Raw genomic sequence first — 12,886 nt, 5'->3', positions numbered from 1 at the left:
ATAAAAGCTTGTTATCGCTACTCCTCCAAAATCGTACAATGTAAAGATACCAAACCTTCACCAATGTCTTCGACTAGTCAAGGAGACTCTTCAATCTATTCATTGGGAAAAGATTCTTCGACCCCTTTTATGAGTTATTGCCCCTGAAAGTTTTTGATTTTTACAAATAATTAAAAAAATTTAAAACCATTTATCCTAGAGACATGGGACCAACTGCATTAGAATCTTTATCCTTTGACCTTTTAATTTATGTCAAGGTCAAAGGTCAAGGTCATTCAAAATATGAGAATTTTAGCTCTTTTTATATCTCTTTTGTCTTTCAACATATACTACATATCATTGCATCTTTATTTTGTCCTTTTAAATCTATTTTAAAGATTTAATTCCTGTACCTTAAGACTGACCCTTTTAAAAGTTATTGCCCCTTAGAGTATTAACCTTGTTATCGCTACTCCTCCGAAACCGTACACCGTAAAGATACCAAACCTTCACCAATGTCTTCAACTAGTCAAGGAGAGTCTTCAATCTATTCATTGCGAAAATATTCTTCGACCCCTTTTATGAGTTATTGCCCCTGAAAGTTTTAGATTTTTACAAATAATTAAAAAAAATTAAAACCATTTATCTTAGAAACATGGGACCAACTGCATTAGAATCTCCATTCCTTGACCTTTTAATTTATGTCAAGGTCAAAGATCAAGGTCATTCAAAATAGGAGAAATTTAGCTCTTTTTATATCTCTTTCCTCTTTCAACATATACTACATATAATTGAATCTTTAGTTTGTCCTTTTAAATCCATTTTAAAGATTTGATACCTGTACCCTAAGACTGACCCCTTTAAAAGTTATTGCCCCTTACATTATTAACCTTGTTATCGCTACCCCTTTGAAACCATAGACCATAGAGACACCAAACCTTCACCAATGTCTTCGGTTTCTCAAAGCACAACTTCAACATTTTCAGTGTGAAAGGATCCGCTGACCCCTTATATGAGTTATTGCCCTTTTATGTGTGTGTGCTAATCGTTAACTTTTAAACGGATAATCATAGAAACATGGGACCAACTGCAATGTGATCATTGACCTTTGACCTTGAATATTAGGTAAAGGTCAAAGTTACTTCAAATATTGAGATTTTATCTCTTTTTATATCTCTTTTGTCTTTCAACATACATCATTTTTCATTGCATCATTAGTATGTTCTTTTAAAACCAATTAAAACATCTTTCTTGGTCTTAAGCCGGGCTCCTTTAAAAATGATTGCTTATCTTACAAATAAAGCTTGTTATCACTAGTCCTTCGAAACCGTTCACCCTGGAGATACCAAACCTTAATCATTAATGTTTTGTACTGATTTAGTAGACTCTTCAATCTATTCAGTGCGAAAAGATTCACCAACCCCTTTAAATAGTTATGGCCCCTGAAAGTTTTGCAAGTTTACATTGACTTGAAAGTTTTTTGGCCTCATTTGACCTACTGAAGAATGGATCAAGATTGAAGGTCAATAACCAAATCCAGAAAAGGTGGAAAGACCTCTAATTGTTCGCGAACAATTAGGATTACTAGTTATTATTAGGTCTTTCCACCTTTCTGTGGAAAGACCTATTGATATTCTTCTGTTTATTAGGGCTTTCCACCTTTCTGTGGAAAGTCCTATTGTTATTGTTCTGTTTATTATTTTCCTGCCGTCAAAAAAAATTTTCGTCTTAAGACTTATTGAAAAACTTTATAGTCCATCATATAGTACTTCTTTAGAAACGAATACAGTTCACCCTGCGTAATTGAACTTTGACCCCTTACGGAGTTATTGGACCTTTCGCAGAAATCATTGTTAGCGCTTCTACTTTGTAACCGTAAATGATAGGAGGAGGAAACCTTTTCTAAAACATAGAGGGTAATTAGTAGAAGTGAAGAATTTAAAATGAAGGGATTCGGTGTCCCTTAAAGGGAGTTAATGCCTTTTTATGTTTTGTGATTTATTCGTAAAACATGTCGAGCTTGAGAACGGTTTGTCGTAGAGACATGGGACCAACTGGAATAGGATCGGTGACCTTTGACCTTGAAAATTAGGTCAAGGTCAAAGGTCAAGGTCATCAGAAAAGAGGAAAAAATACCACTTTTTATACTCTCTTTCCTGCTTAAGATAGCGTTGAAATATTTTATGGGTAAGTATTGACTTCTTGATTGGTTTTGATAGTATGCATTACAACTTTGAACTTTGACCCTTCTGTGAATTTCGGCGACTCGCGTCGAAAACCTTGTTATCGCTACTCCTACTTAACGGAAAGTCATAGAGACACGAAACCTTCGCTAATGAATTCACAGTAAAACCCTCTTGCAAAGAAAAAATAATCAAAGGGATACGAAAACCCTTAAGCATAGTTATTGCCCCTGAAAGTATCCAATATCATTATCTAAGCCTATAACTTTTATATTAATATAGATAGAGACATGGGGCCACTTGCTTTAAGATCGATGACCTTTGACCTTCAAAATGAGGTCAATGTCAAAGGTCAAGGTCATCATCATTTTTTTTTCCATTTTAAAGGTCTTTCAAAGGATTTTTAGCATTGAGAAATTAACCGAAAGTAACCAAAAACCCTTAAACAAATTATTGCCCCTGAATGTCTTGATTAACGTTTTTAAGCTGATAGCTTTTACATTAATATAGATAGAGACATGGGATCATTTGCATTAAGAGCGATGACCTTTGACCTTCAAAATGAGGTCAAAGTCATCGTGAAAATTATTATTTAAATTTTCAAGGTCGTTTTGAGTTTCGTACATCATCTTAAATATTCTTAAATATCTTTTTTTAAATCATTGTAGGTGGAAAGCCCTCTAATTATTCGCGAACAATTAGGATTACTAGTTATTATTATTATTATTATTATTTTTCCTCCCCGTGATTTTGAGTTTCAAGATTTATCGAAAAGATTTATAGTCCATAAGAATGTACTCCTTAAAAGATTTTGGCAGTTCACCCTGCGTATATGAACTTTGACCCCTCAAGGAGTTATTGCCCCTTTTGCAATAAAAGCTTGTTATCGCTACTCCTCCGAAACCGTACACCGTAAAGATACCAAACCTTCACCAATGTCTTCGACTAGTCAAGGAGACTCTTCAATCTATTCATTGCGAAATGATTCTTCGACCCCTTTTATGAGTTATTGCCCCTGAAAGTTTTTGATTTTTACAAATACTTGAAAAAATTTAAGACCATTTATCCTAGAGACATGGGACTAACTGCATTAGAATCTTCATCAGTAGTATAAGGCGTCCCGATAGGGGGTTCAACTGAGTGCACTTTTTATGCAAATGAGGTCAAGTAAGGGCGTTTTTGATTGGTCAAGCGGTGTCGGGGTCAACGGAGTGCACTAGGACGGGGTCAACCCCAGCAGGGGTTGTAGAGCGGGTGAATAGACTGGGCTATGGCTCTAATTTTAGCATGCTTTCGCTTTGAGTTCCTGGAAAAGCTATTTTTCTGAAAATCCAGTGAAATCCTGTGTATTTCTATGTATTCCTGTGTATTAAATCCTGTGTATTAAATCTAAAAGAATAACACAAGGTTTTAAGTTGACATGTTTATTAAAGAACAATGGTACAAGCATAGAACAATGCAAAACAATTCAATAAACATAAAAACAGTTCAATAAGCATAACAGTTCAAGCACAGTCCATTACTTTCTGCTGAGTTTCTTCTTCTTTTTTGGCCGTTCTTCAGTAGGTGCGGGCGGATTCCACATCTCTAACGGTGTGTATTCTCTCTTCACAGGGGGTTTTGAGCCAGGTACGGGTCCAATCATCGCATCTATCTCCGCTTGTTCTTCTGGACACTCACTAATCCAGTGTCCTATTTTTCCGCATTTGAAGCAAGGATCCTTTTGTTTGGTTTTCTTGCTGGTCTGTTGAGAATCTGCCGACCACGATTTCTTACTGGTCTGCGGATAATCTGTTTTCTGTGGGCAATCCGGCGACCAATGTCCTGTTTCTCCACACGTGTAGCACGGGTTAGCAGTGTAATCTGGAGTGTATTCCTTCCTAGGTTTTTTAGAAGTCAGGTCTTCCAGCTTCTTCAGTAGGATTGTGGTATGATTTCCAATCTCATTACTCAGCACATTAATGCGGTTAACGATCCCGTCTAGTGTCGTGGTAATGATGGCGAAATCGGTCCTGCTCATGGGGGAATCTTCTCCGCCGAAGGGGGGTTTATCGTATAAGCCCATCTCCAGTCCCGTAGCGTCCTGTGAATCGGGAAAATAGAAGCCTAATCCCGGGTCTGTCGGATTCTGGCTAGGGAGGTAATCCGAGGTCTGGGCCATCTTCACTTGTCGAGCAACGTGGTCTGAAGGCGTGAGATTGAAGCTCGTGGTCTGGTTCGAGGTCTGGGCCATCTTCTTCTCTTCTCTTCTTCTTTGAGCAACGTAGTCTGGAGACGTGAGCAAGAAGTTCGAGGTCTTCCCCAGTTCAGTCTTCTGATCGTCACTCTTAGCTTTCTTCAGTTCAATGTAGTCTTTCTGTGGCCCCATCTCCTTCTGTACCAGCTGATCTATTTTCTTCTGAGCTTTGTCCACAAATTCTAGTTGTTTCTGAGCCATGTCTTCTGGAAGGTGATTGAAGATCGAATGAGGACTGACACTGGGGCTCCGCTTTTATAGCCAGCAAAATGTCTAGACTATTCTGTCTCGTGAGGGGCACGTGGGGAGCACGTGGTTGCATCATCTTTTTCTGGAAAAACCGGTTTCAGCTAGAACATCGCGCGACCAGCGCGTGCTAGTGCACTAATTGAACTTGAAAAGCCGGTTTCTCGCGACCAGCGCGTGCTAGTGCCCATTGGTACACATTGACTTTAGTGGAATGGAACTTATATTGGTGTTTAAAGTAGCCCTAAAAAGGGCTGTGCATGAAGTTTTTATTTTTAAAAATGGCCGGCTTCATACGCAGGTTCTTCTATATACACGTGTAAGTCATGATCTTCGGATATAATGTGTTGTACTAATTGTCGAGCTCTTCTCCCGGGGAAACGTATCTCTTCGACGGTTTCCCACATCCAGTGTGCATCCCAAAACAATACCCATACACTTCTCCGGTAACGTGGTTTCTCCAGTCGAATAAATCCCGATACTTTTTGAGTGCCGTTCAATAACGTGTAAAACTGGTAAATCATGTACTGTATGAGGGGGGAATTTTTCAGGTACATGTCACTTAAACGCAGGTAAATATCCTCCACTGTTTCATGTGACTGCAATACATAGTCAAAACACCAATTTTTAGATCGGCCCCAGCGTAATCGATGGCGACATCTCTGTACTAAATTGTCCCAGATCTCCATCTCGTCTACATAATCTTCTACTATGGTTAAATTCTCCACTGGTTGTATTCCCTGGCCGCGGCGTCTCGCTCTTAAAATTCTCCGTGTATCCATGACTGAAGGTCAGACAAGAATGACTGTAGAAAAACCACCTGACGTACAGGTGTTTGATCACGTGGTGCAGGTGTTTGATCACGTGATGCATAACCTTTACCTATAAATACAGGTGTTTTCTGAACGTTCGTTATTTACTATGGGCGGCAGTGCTACTACGAGAATAAATGGATATAGCTATGTACTACAATGTATGAACGTGGCCTTACATAATCCTCACATTCAAAATGCTCGTCAATTTGTACAACAGATGTCACCGGAGGTCAGAAATGTACATAGTTTTCAACGGATTGCTGATTCATTAGCGGAGAATACCAATACGGGACGTTTACTCATGATTTATTTGTATGCTGAGGAATTGAAACAGAATCTTCCAGACCAGATGAGTGACATTGATCGGATCTTACGCGATTGTCTACAAAAAGGATTCGTGGAACTGATTCGTATGAAAGGAATGGCTGCCCTGTTATAAAACAAGAACGTTTTAGAATTTTTTCATTTTGATCATCATGGCTGAATTGACCAACAACGTTCTTACTGCTGTATTACAGCATTTCGAGGACTACAAAGAATCGGTGAACAACGCTCGTAGCGCTGCATTACAGTGTATCAAGAACTGGAAAGAAAAACACCCGTTGAGATATAAATTCGCCATGAAGTTGTTGATCTTTTGGGAATTTCCTATGACCTTATATGAATATTCCAGCGTTTGCAAGCATATAGCCGACAACCTGAACAGAGAGTCTGGATTGATCATGATTTATACCATGGACCAAGAATTTAGACGACGGGAACCTGAGAAGACTGGGGCGATTGTAGCGATTACCGATCACTGGATGGAAAAGGTGTATAAAAAAACCTAACCGTTTTCTTTTCCTTTATTCCTGGAGGATGGCCAGCAGTGACAACATCGCAGAAAAAGCGCATAACCATGCATTAGAATGGGTGGAGAAAATGCAAGACGATACGGTGTTTCAAGCGGTTAAAAATTATCTGATAGCGGGGGTGTTTCCAATGACTCTGGACGAATATACAGATCTACGGAACCATGTGTACATCAATCTCTATAACGATGCGGGATTGATGTTAATTTATGTCGCGGGGGAGGAATTCAAGAAACGCATGCCTGAAAAAACCGCCGAGATTGAAAGTATCACCAAGGACTGGCTTCGAGAAGTATACATAAAGTGTGAAGAACTTAATTCATTTCATTGATGAAATCATGAGTGCTAGGGATAACATCGAAAAAACATTTGTCCTACAGTGTATTGAGGAAATAGAAAACTTGCCAGATTTTCAAAAATTGAAATCCTGTCTTCGTGCGGTATTATTTCCAATCACTTTAGATGAATATTGGTGGATATGCAGACATTTGATCGAGAACCGTATCAACACCGAGGCATTAGTGTTGATTCATTTAGTAGCCGAGGAATTAAAGAGAACAAAGCCGCACATCAGTGGGGTGATCGAGACCCTTCGAGGACGGTATCTTCATCACATGTACAACAAAATACAAGAAAATGTGTGACTTTTAATCTGGATCATAATGAAGTGTATCTGTTACCCGAAGAAGACCGGACAAGTATCTGGATGACTGTAGCTGCTGATCGATATCGATTTCAACGCAGGATTCGAGAAATGGAAAAAATGTTGGAACCTATTTTAAAAAGACATGTGCATTGGTGTTGTGTGTGGGAGTTATGTATTTGAAATATGTGACATGAATAAAATTGTTTACACGAAAGCTGTGTTTGGTTGAGTCTCTCAGAGAAGGGTTTATTTGTTGAGGAATCCAGAAAATCCTAAAGGTAGAGTGAAAATCGCATCAAATAAGGTGTTTTCTATCGAATAGACCTTATGAGATGTTGTTAGGGATGTACATGGTCGAGAAATAAATTTTTAAAGAGGGGGTGAAGAAACATCGAACCTCGACTCGACCTCTTTAACCTCTGTTTCTTTGAAAACTATGTGACGTAGCAAAATAAAAATAAGTTTAACGCATTCGCCGTCTCAGAATCTATCAGATTAAATCTACCATGCACAGATATCGAATGTCTAGAAAAAGACAATGAGAAAAAACTCTCTACTCGAAAGCACAAATCAGCCATTTTGACGGCCGCCATCTTGCCTTCGTCTCCGAAGCGAGGGATGTTTTCGAGGAGGTCCGCGCTTTCCTGATATATACCGGCGCACTCGCCAGTTCGCTTCACTGGTGATCCAGCACAGTTATAGAAGATTTTTGAAGGATTTTAAAGAAGAAAGAAGAATGGCTGCAAGAAGAGACCCGCTCTACAATTTCCAGACCTTGCCTGGATTCCGGTACCGGCTCCTAGTGGTGGCTGAGGAACGGGTAGGGGAGAATTGGGTCGTGCGTTCTGAGAACGACCTGAGCACCTTCTCCCCTTTCGACCAGAGTGGGGTCCGTGAGATCATCTGCCGGGTGCGGGCCGAGTATGAAGGGAGGGCACCCCGCCGCCGCACCGCTCGAATCTCCACGGGTACGAGACCGCGCCGACGGGCCCCACAGCCACCCTCACCACCACCACCTTACTCCCCGGCGACGCCTACAACACCACCACCAGCGATCCCATCGGCACCAGTGGAATACAGCCCGGTGCCGATGAGCGACTCACCAGCGTCACCGGTGGAGTATTCACCGCGGTCACCGTCCCCCGCACCACCTCCCAGCCCACGTCAGAGTCCGTCACTGTTGGTGGCAGACACAGCATCACCACCGAGACCAGCAGCCCCTGCAAGACCCCCACCACCTACCATCCGGTTTGCAGGGAGGACTCCGCCACCACCGAGACCAACCCATGCACCGGTGGCAACTCATCCCCCGAGGAACCACCCTATGACTGTCCCTGGCTGGGCAGATAGGGCGGTTCCCATCTGGTTTAAGTGTCCTGTCTGCTGGCAAGACAGGGTACACTCTGGAATTACGTGTAGGGGATGTGGGCAGCGCCCAGCTTGCTGCTCGTGCGTGGAAGAGTTACAGGAGCGGCGACACACCCGGGGACGGTGCCCGTTATGCCGGTTTACCGGAAGCAGGGAATGAAAAGTCGGTCCTTAGGACCAAACGGCCCTTTTCAGGGCCACCAACTTTTTTGAAAAGACACTTTTTATGGCAAAAATCAAGAAACACACAAGTTTGTTTTAAAAAGTTTTATTAACACAAGTAATAGCTAGAATAAAGCTATAATAAAGTTACATTTTCTTGACAATGTAAACATGTTTATGATACTGATAAGCAAAGTCACAAATCCATTGTCTATAATGAGCCCAATTGCCTCCGGCTAATCCATGAGGTTTCACCGTTAAACAGTTACATTGTTGTACAATAGCATCCACCCAAGGTAGAGATAATACATCTCCTCGTAGATCCGTCACCGACATGCTGGTTGACAGGTCTCACAGGTACACGTTAACCGGGGTTCTTGACTGTAAGGACAATGTTGAAACAGGTGGGGTTTAAACTTTCTCTGAGTCCAGCGCTCTCTAAACTCCTGACAGATCTCACAGGTACAGTCTTTATGTGCTATTTCTTCTTCAGGGGTGATGGTACAATGCTGCGGACACTTACACTCTAGCCAGGGTTCTCTAGTGTGACCACAAAATTTATAGACAAAGGGATAATACGTCAGCTCTGCCAATCTCTCTATCCACTTCTGTTTGGCCAGGATGTTTTCTTTTTTATAATGAAAACAGCCACAAGTGCTCCAAGGTCCTCGGCAATACCCACACACTAGTACATCATTCTCATCATCCGCGTACCGTTCAAACGACATGATTGAGAAAAATGGTAACAAGTGACCTATTTATATAGTGTTTTTTGAGGAGTCATCAACATGACGTCAGCCATCTGAGGTAGGGGATGTTTTCGAGGACGTCCGCGCTCTCGCCTTTTTAAACCGAGCGCAACGTCAAAATCGGGCATTCCGATTTTTTAAAGGAACCAGAACCATGAGCCGTAGAGTAGGACCAGACCCTACAGTGAATGATTATTGTATCAAATGGGAGGAGGATTGGGAGCAAGAGATTGCCCCGCCGGCCTCACGGGAGGCTCTTCCCCCACCGCCCATGAGCCAGGATCTGCCCCCGCCAGAAGAAAACTGGGACGCAGAGTTAGAAGTGGTGCAACGCCCTCCGGGGAGATTGTTTTTTAAACACGGCTGGTTGCCCGTTTTTGTGTTTGACCACGAGCAACCCCCGGAGGAGCAGAAAAAGAAGAGAAGAAAGAAGAAGAACAGACAGTGAGGGGACCGAGAAGAAAAGAAGAGAAGGAGAAGAAGAGAAGGAGAAGAAGGAGAAGAGAGAAGAAGAAGAAGAGAAAAGACCAAGAACAGAGAGAGAGAAAGAAAATAGCCCTTTTCAGGGCTACCCATTCTTTTTGAAAAGACATGGTTGATTACAATGACAAGAAATTTTTTTTTTTTCCAACGTTTTATTAAACTCCAACTATGAACAATAACAATAACATAGTTTACAATACATTCAGTCTTTGACATTGACAAGTTTGTCCTTGATGGGTTCTCGGTTTACGGAAGGTCTCTTTAAACCAATCCGCCACAAAACGATCGCGTTGTAAGGCCGTGCCTTTCCAGGGAAGTAACCATTCTCGTACGGTGCTTCTATGGCGATGGCGTTGATGTAAAAAATACACACAGTATTGTCCACAGACATCCGTATTCAAATCTTGATAACAATGGGTGTTATGAATCCAAGTCTCTCCGTGGCGTTGAATAAAGTCTTGGATGTCTTTATGGCTGGGGGGTAATCCGTAAGAATCAAAATATTCGACGGTAGGGCTACTCAAATACAAACAGACCCAATGCGCTCCAGGGCGATCGTGAGGGTCTGTATTCACCACGATGGCTTTGTGATGAGGTAACAGCTCAGGTATGACATCTCGAGGATACACACCTGCAAACGCCGGTCCTAAATCTCGTTGTAAAACATCTCTCAATTGCTGAGTATCCATCTCTCTCTTAGTAATCGATGCTGACTTCTCGTTGTTTGTTGATTTCTAGCAGATTGTCGAACACGGCATACACCACACAGTTTAAGGTCCTGGCTACGTTGGCGGCAAATTGCACTTCCACTCTCAAGTTCCCCGTCTGTATGAGATGAAATTTATCCGTCTGGGCTTCTTGATCTTTCGTGAAATCCACACACCAGAGGGTGTAACCGTTTTTATACTCTTCTAGGGTAATGTCCGGAGCCCAGTCCTGACCTAATTTTCCCAAGCCTTTGTACAGACTCAAATACGATCTCAGGTACTGATCGTCGGTGAAATTAGGTTCCAAAGGTCGGGTTTCCATCATTTCTCCATTGATACTGATTTCTAATTTCTTGACTCTCTCATTTTGGAAATGAAAGGGGTTTCTGGTATTATCCCCATTAAAAGCCGCATTGTCCACAAAGCCCAACACGATCAGTTTAGGCATCTGTCCTTGAAACAGATGATCGGTGATTTTAGATTGGGTGCCACTAGGAATGGTGAAGGTTTTCACTTCCACTCGTCTCAATGGATATTTCGCCGTTTGAGTACTCAGTTGCTGATTGATGAGATTAATGATACTCGGCACAGGTTTGACTTTCCTCACCCACAAGATCATACTTTGAATGGCCACTTTCCCACTACTCCCGGCAGCGGTCATCATGTAGAACTGGGGTCGAGCGCGATTGAATCGGAGACGGACATCCAAGCCATTAGGGAGACATTTCTCTTGCTCAAACAAATCCAGATGTAATCGATCCATCAACACGATCTCCTTACTGTCTGTAATCTTCTCGTGACGTTTTCTCAACCCTACATTCTTGGAATCATCCGGATACTCGGGAGTCGGAATGACGGCCGCGATGCTGATTTTGTTATTCACTACTGGAAATTCCACAGGAGTTTGAGCCAGATCTTCTAATTTGACCTCATCCATATGTCCTGCCGTATCTTTTTCCCACAAGCTACAGGCTCTCATCTGGGTTTCCAGAGTCTTGGGTGCATAAGACAACAATTTCTCCAGATACGCTTTGTAGGGATAAGTATCCGTCCCCGGGGTAATGACTTTTCCATTGAGACTGACATCGATTTCACTGAACAAGGAATGGAGAATGTTATTCACGGGGGTGGAGGTCGAATGGCCTCCTGTGAGATTCGTTCCATTGGCTTTCGTGAATTTACAGACCATCTGGAGATAAGTTTGGGATAAATCCAGATATTCATCTCCTTGTCCTTTGATTTCAAATTCAATCGGAGCCGTATCCGAGTTGAGGGTACTGGAAATGGGGTAATATTCCATCCATTTCGAATCTTCTAAAGTGACGTTGGTCGGGGGCACTTTAAACAGTTCTAAACTGCTGGTACCACAAGCGCAAGATTCTCGGTGCATCATATTGGAACGATGTGTTACTCAGCGTGAACTGGGATCAAATGTGTTCTGGTCTCCTTCTCACTCCCTTTTTATAGGGTTCTCAGTCGAAAATATCCAGAGAGCGTTTTGGCTTACCCCTTTTCACTAGCTTCCTACCTCCCTTCCTAGATCGCTTCCTAGGTTGCTTCCTAGGTCTCTTATGAGGCCCTCCCCGAGCTAAGATACGTTGTTTTCTTTTAACAAATCCTTTTCCTTCCTGTATTCCCACCTGTTTTCCCACCTGTTTTCTTTTGAGGGTCGTGGTTCCAGGCTTCCTGAGTATTCCTGTGCGTGCTTTTCTTCCTCGTTTGGATGGGGCTTTTCGAGATCTTCGCCTACGGGCATACCCTGCTGTCTCTTTCAGGGCTTGGGCACCGTGTGTCTTGAGAGCGTCTTTGAGTGATCGTTTATTATCTAACACATCCATCCCTGTTTTAGCAGCAGCCTTTAAGGCACTTTTAGCCCCCGATTTGAGTAAATCGGTGAAAAATCCTTTTCCCTTCTGCTTTTCAGATTCTGGATCATATTCTTCTGTTGGATGGCTTCTACGTCGTCTCCTCCGATAAGAGCGATAAGGGCGGTCGTAATCATAATATCTCTCTTGATAGACAGGACGTTGTTGTTGTTGTTGCTGTTGTGCGGGGGCTCCACCTAATAATCCACTGATCAGGGGACCCGCCACTTTGCTGGCTATTCCCAGCAGGGCTCCAAGCCCGTGACCCTGCTGCCGTATTAAACCTTTATGGTAGTGCATCTTGATGTAAATGAACTTCGTTAGGGGTTACACCCGCTTTTTATACTTTTTACGCCGTCTCTTTCTCTTCTTTCCTTGGCCCGCTTGACCCACAATGGCATTGGCAATCCACGGAATGAGAAACCAGATTCCGTGTCCTTTCTGGCGTCTGACTCCTCGATGGTACTTCATCTTTCAATACACTTTGCGGAAATGAAGTTTGACTAAGGAGCGCCCATTTAAAAACCCCATAGGACGCCCTAAAGAATTCATGATGTGTACCTCAATGGTATCGAAATATTTCTTACTCAGTTTCA

The 12,886-nt window shown here is 42.3% G+C and overlaps 2 protein-coding genes across 2 annotated transcripts; one reads left to right on the top strand and one right to left on the bottom strand.

Annotated features, from left to right (window-relative positions):
- The first annotated feature begins 7,692 nt into the window (after nt 1–7,692).
- LOC130049396 (uncharacterized) lies at nt 7,693–8,484 on the top strand. The gene has a single exon (XM_056146854.1). It carries the CDS (start codon nt 7,693–7,695, stop codon nt 8,482–8,484), a length of 792 nt encoding a protein of 263 aa, XP_056002829.1.
- Nucleotides 8,485–10,414: 1,930 nt separating this feature from the next.
- LOC125672807 (uncharacterized protein F54H12.2-like) lies at nt 10,415–11,818 on the bottom strand. The gene is made up of 2 exons (XM_056146853.1): nt 10,784–11,818; nt 10,415–10,654 (listed from the first exon to the last, which is right to left on the bottom strand). Exons 1-2 carry the CDS (start codon nt 11,816–11,818, stop codon nt 10,415–10,417), a joined length of 1,275 nt encoding a protein of 424 aa, XP_056002828.1.
- Nucleotides 11,819–12,886: the final 1,068 nt, after the last annotated feature.

This window comes from Ostrea edulis, chromosome 8, assembly GCF_947568905.1.
Source record: "Ostrea edulis chromosome 8, xbOstEdul1.1, whole genome shotgun sequence".
Classification (NCBI taxonomy): Eukaryota; Metazoa; Mollusca; class Bivalvia; order Ostreida; family Ostreidae; genus Ostrea; species Ostrea edulis.
This window is presented reverse-complemented; position numbering and strand designations above follow the sequence as displayed.

What these genes read in the sequence shown, in the direction of transcription:
- LOC130049396 (XM_056146854.1), top strand. Translation starts at nt 7,693, where the DNA reads ATGGCTGCAAGAAGAGACCCGCTCTACAATTTCCAGACCTTGCCTGGA.
- LOC125672807 (XM_056146853.1), bottom strand. Translation starts at nt 11,818, where the DNA reads ATGATGCACCGAGAATCTTGCGCTTGTGGTACCAGCAGTTTAGAACTG. An exon ending in TTCATTTCCAAAATGAGAGA is followed by an intron (nt 10,655 to 10,783) that starts GTCAAGAAATTA and finishes AAATTAGGTCAG; the next exon opens with GACTGGGCTCCGGACATTAC.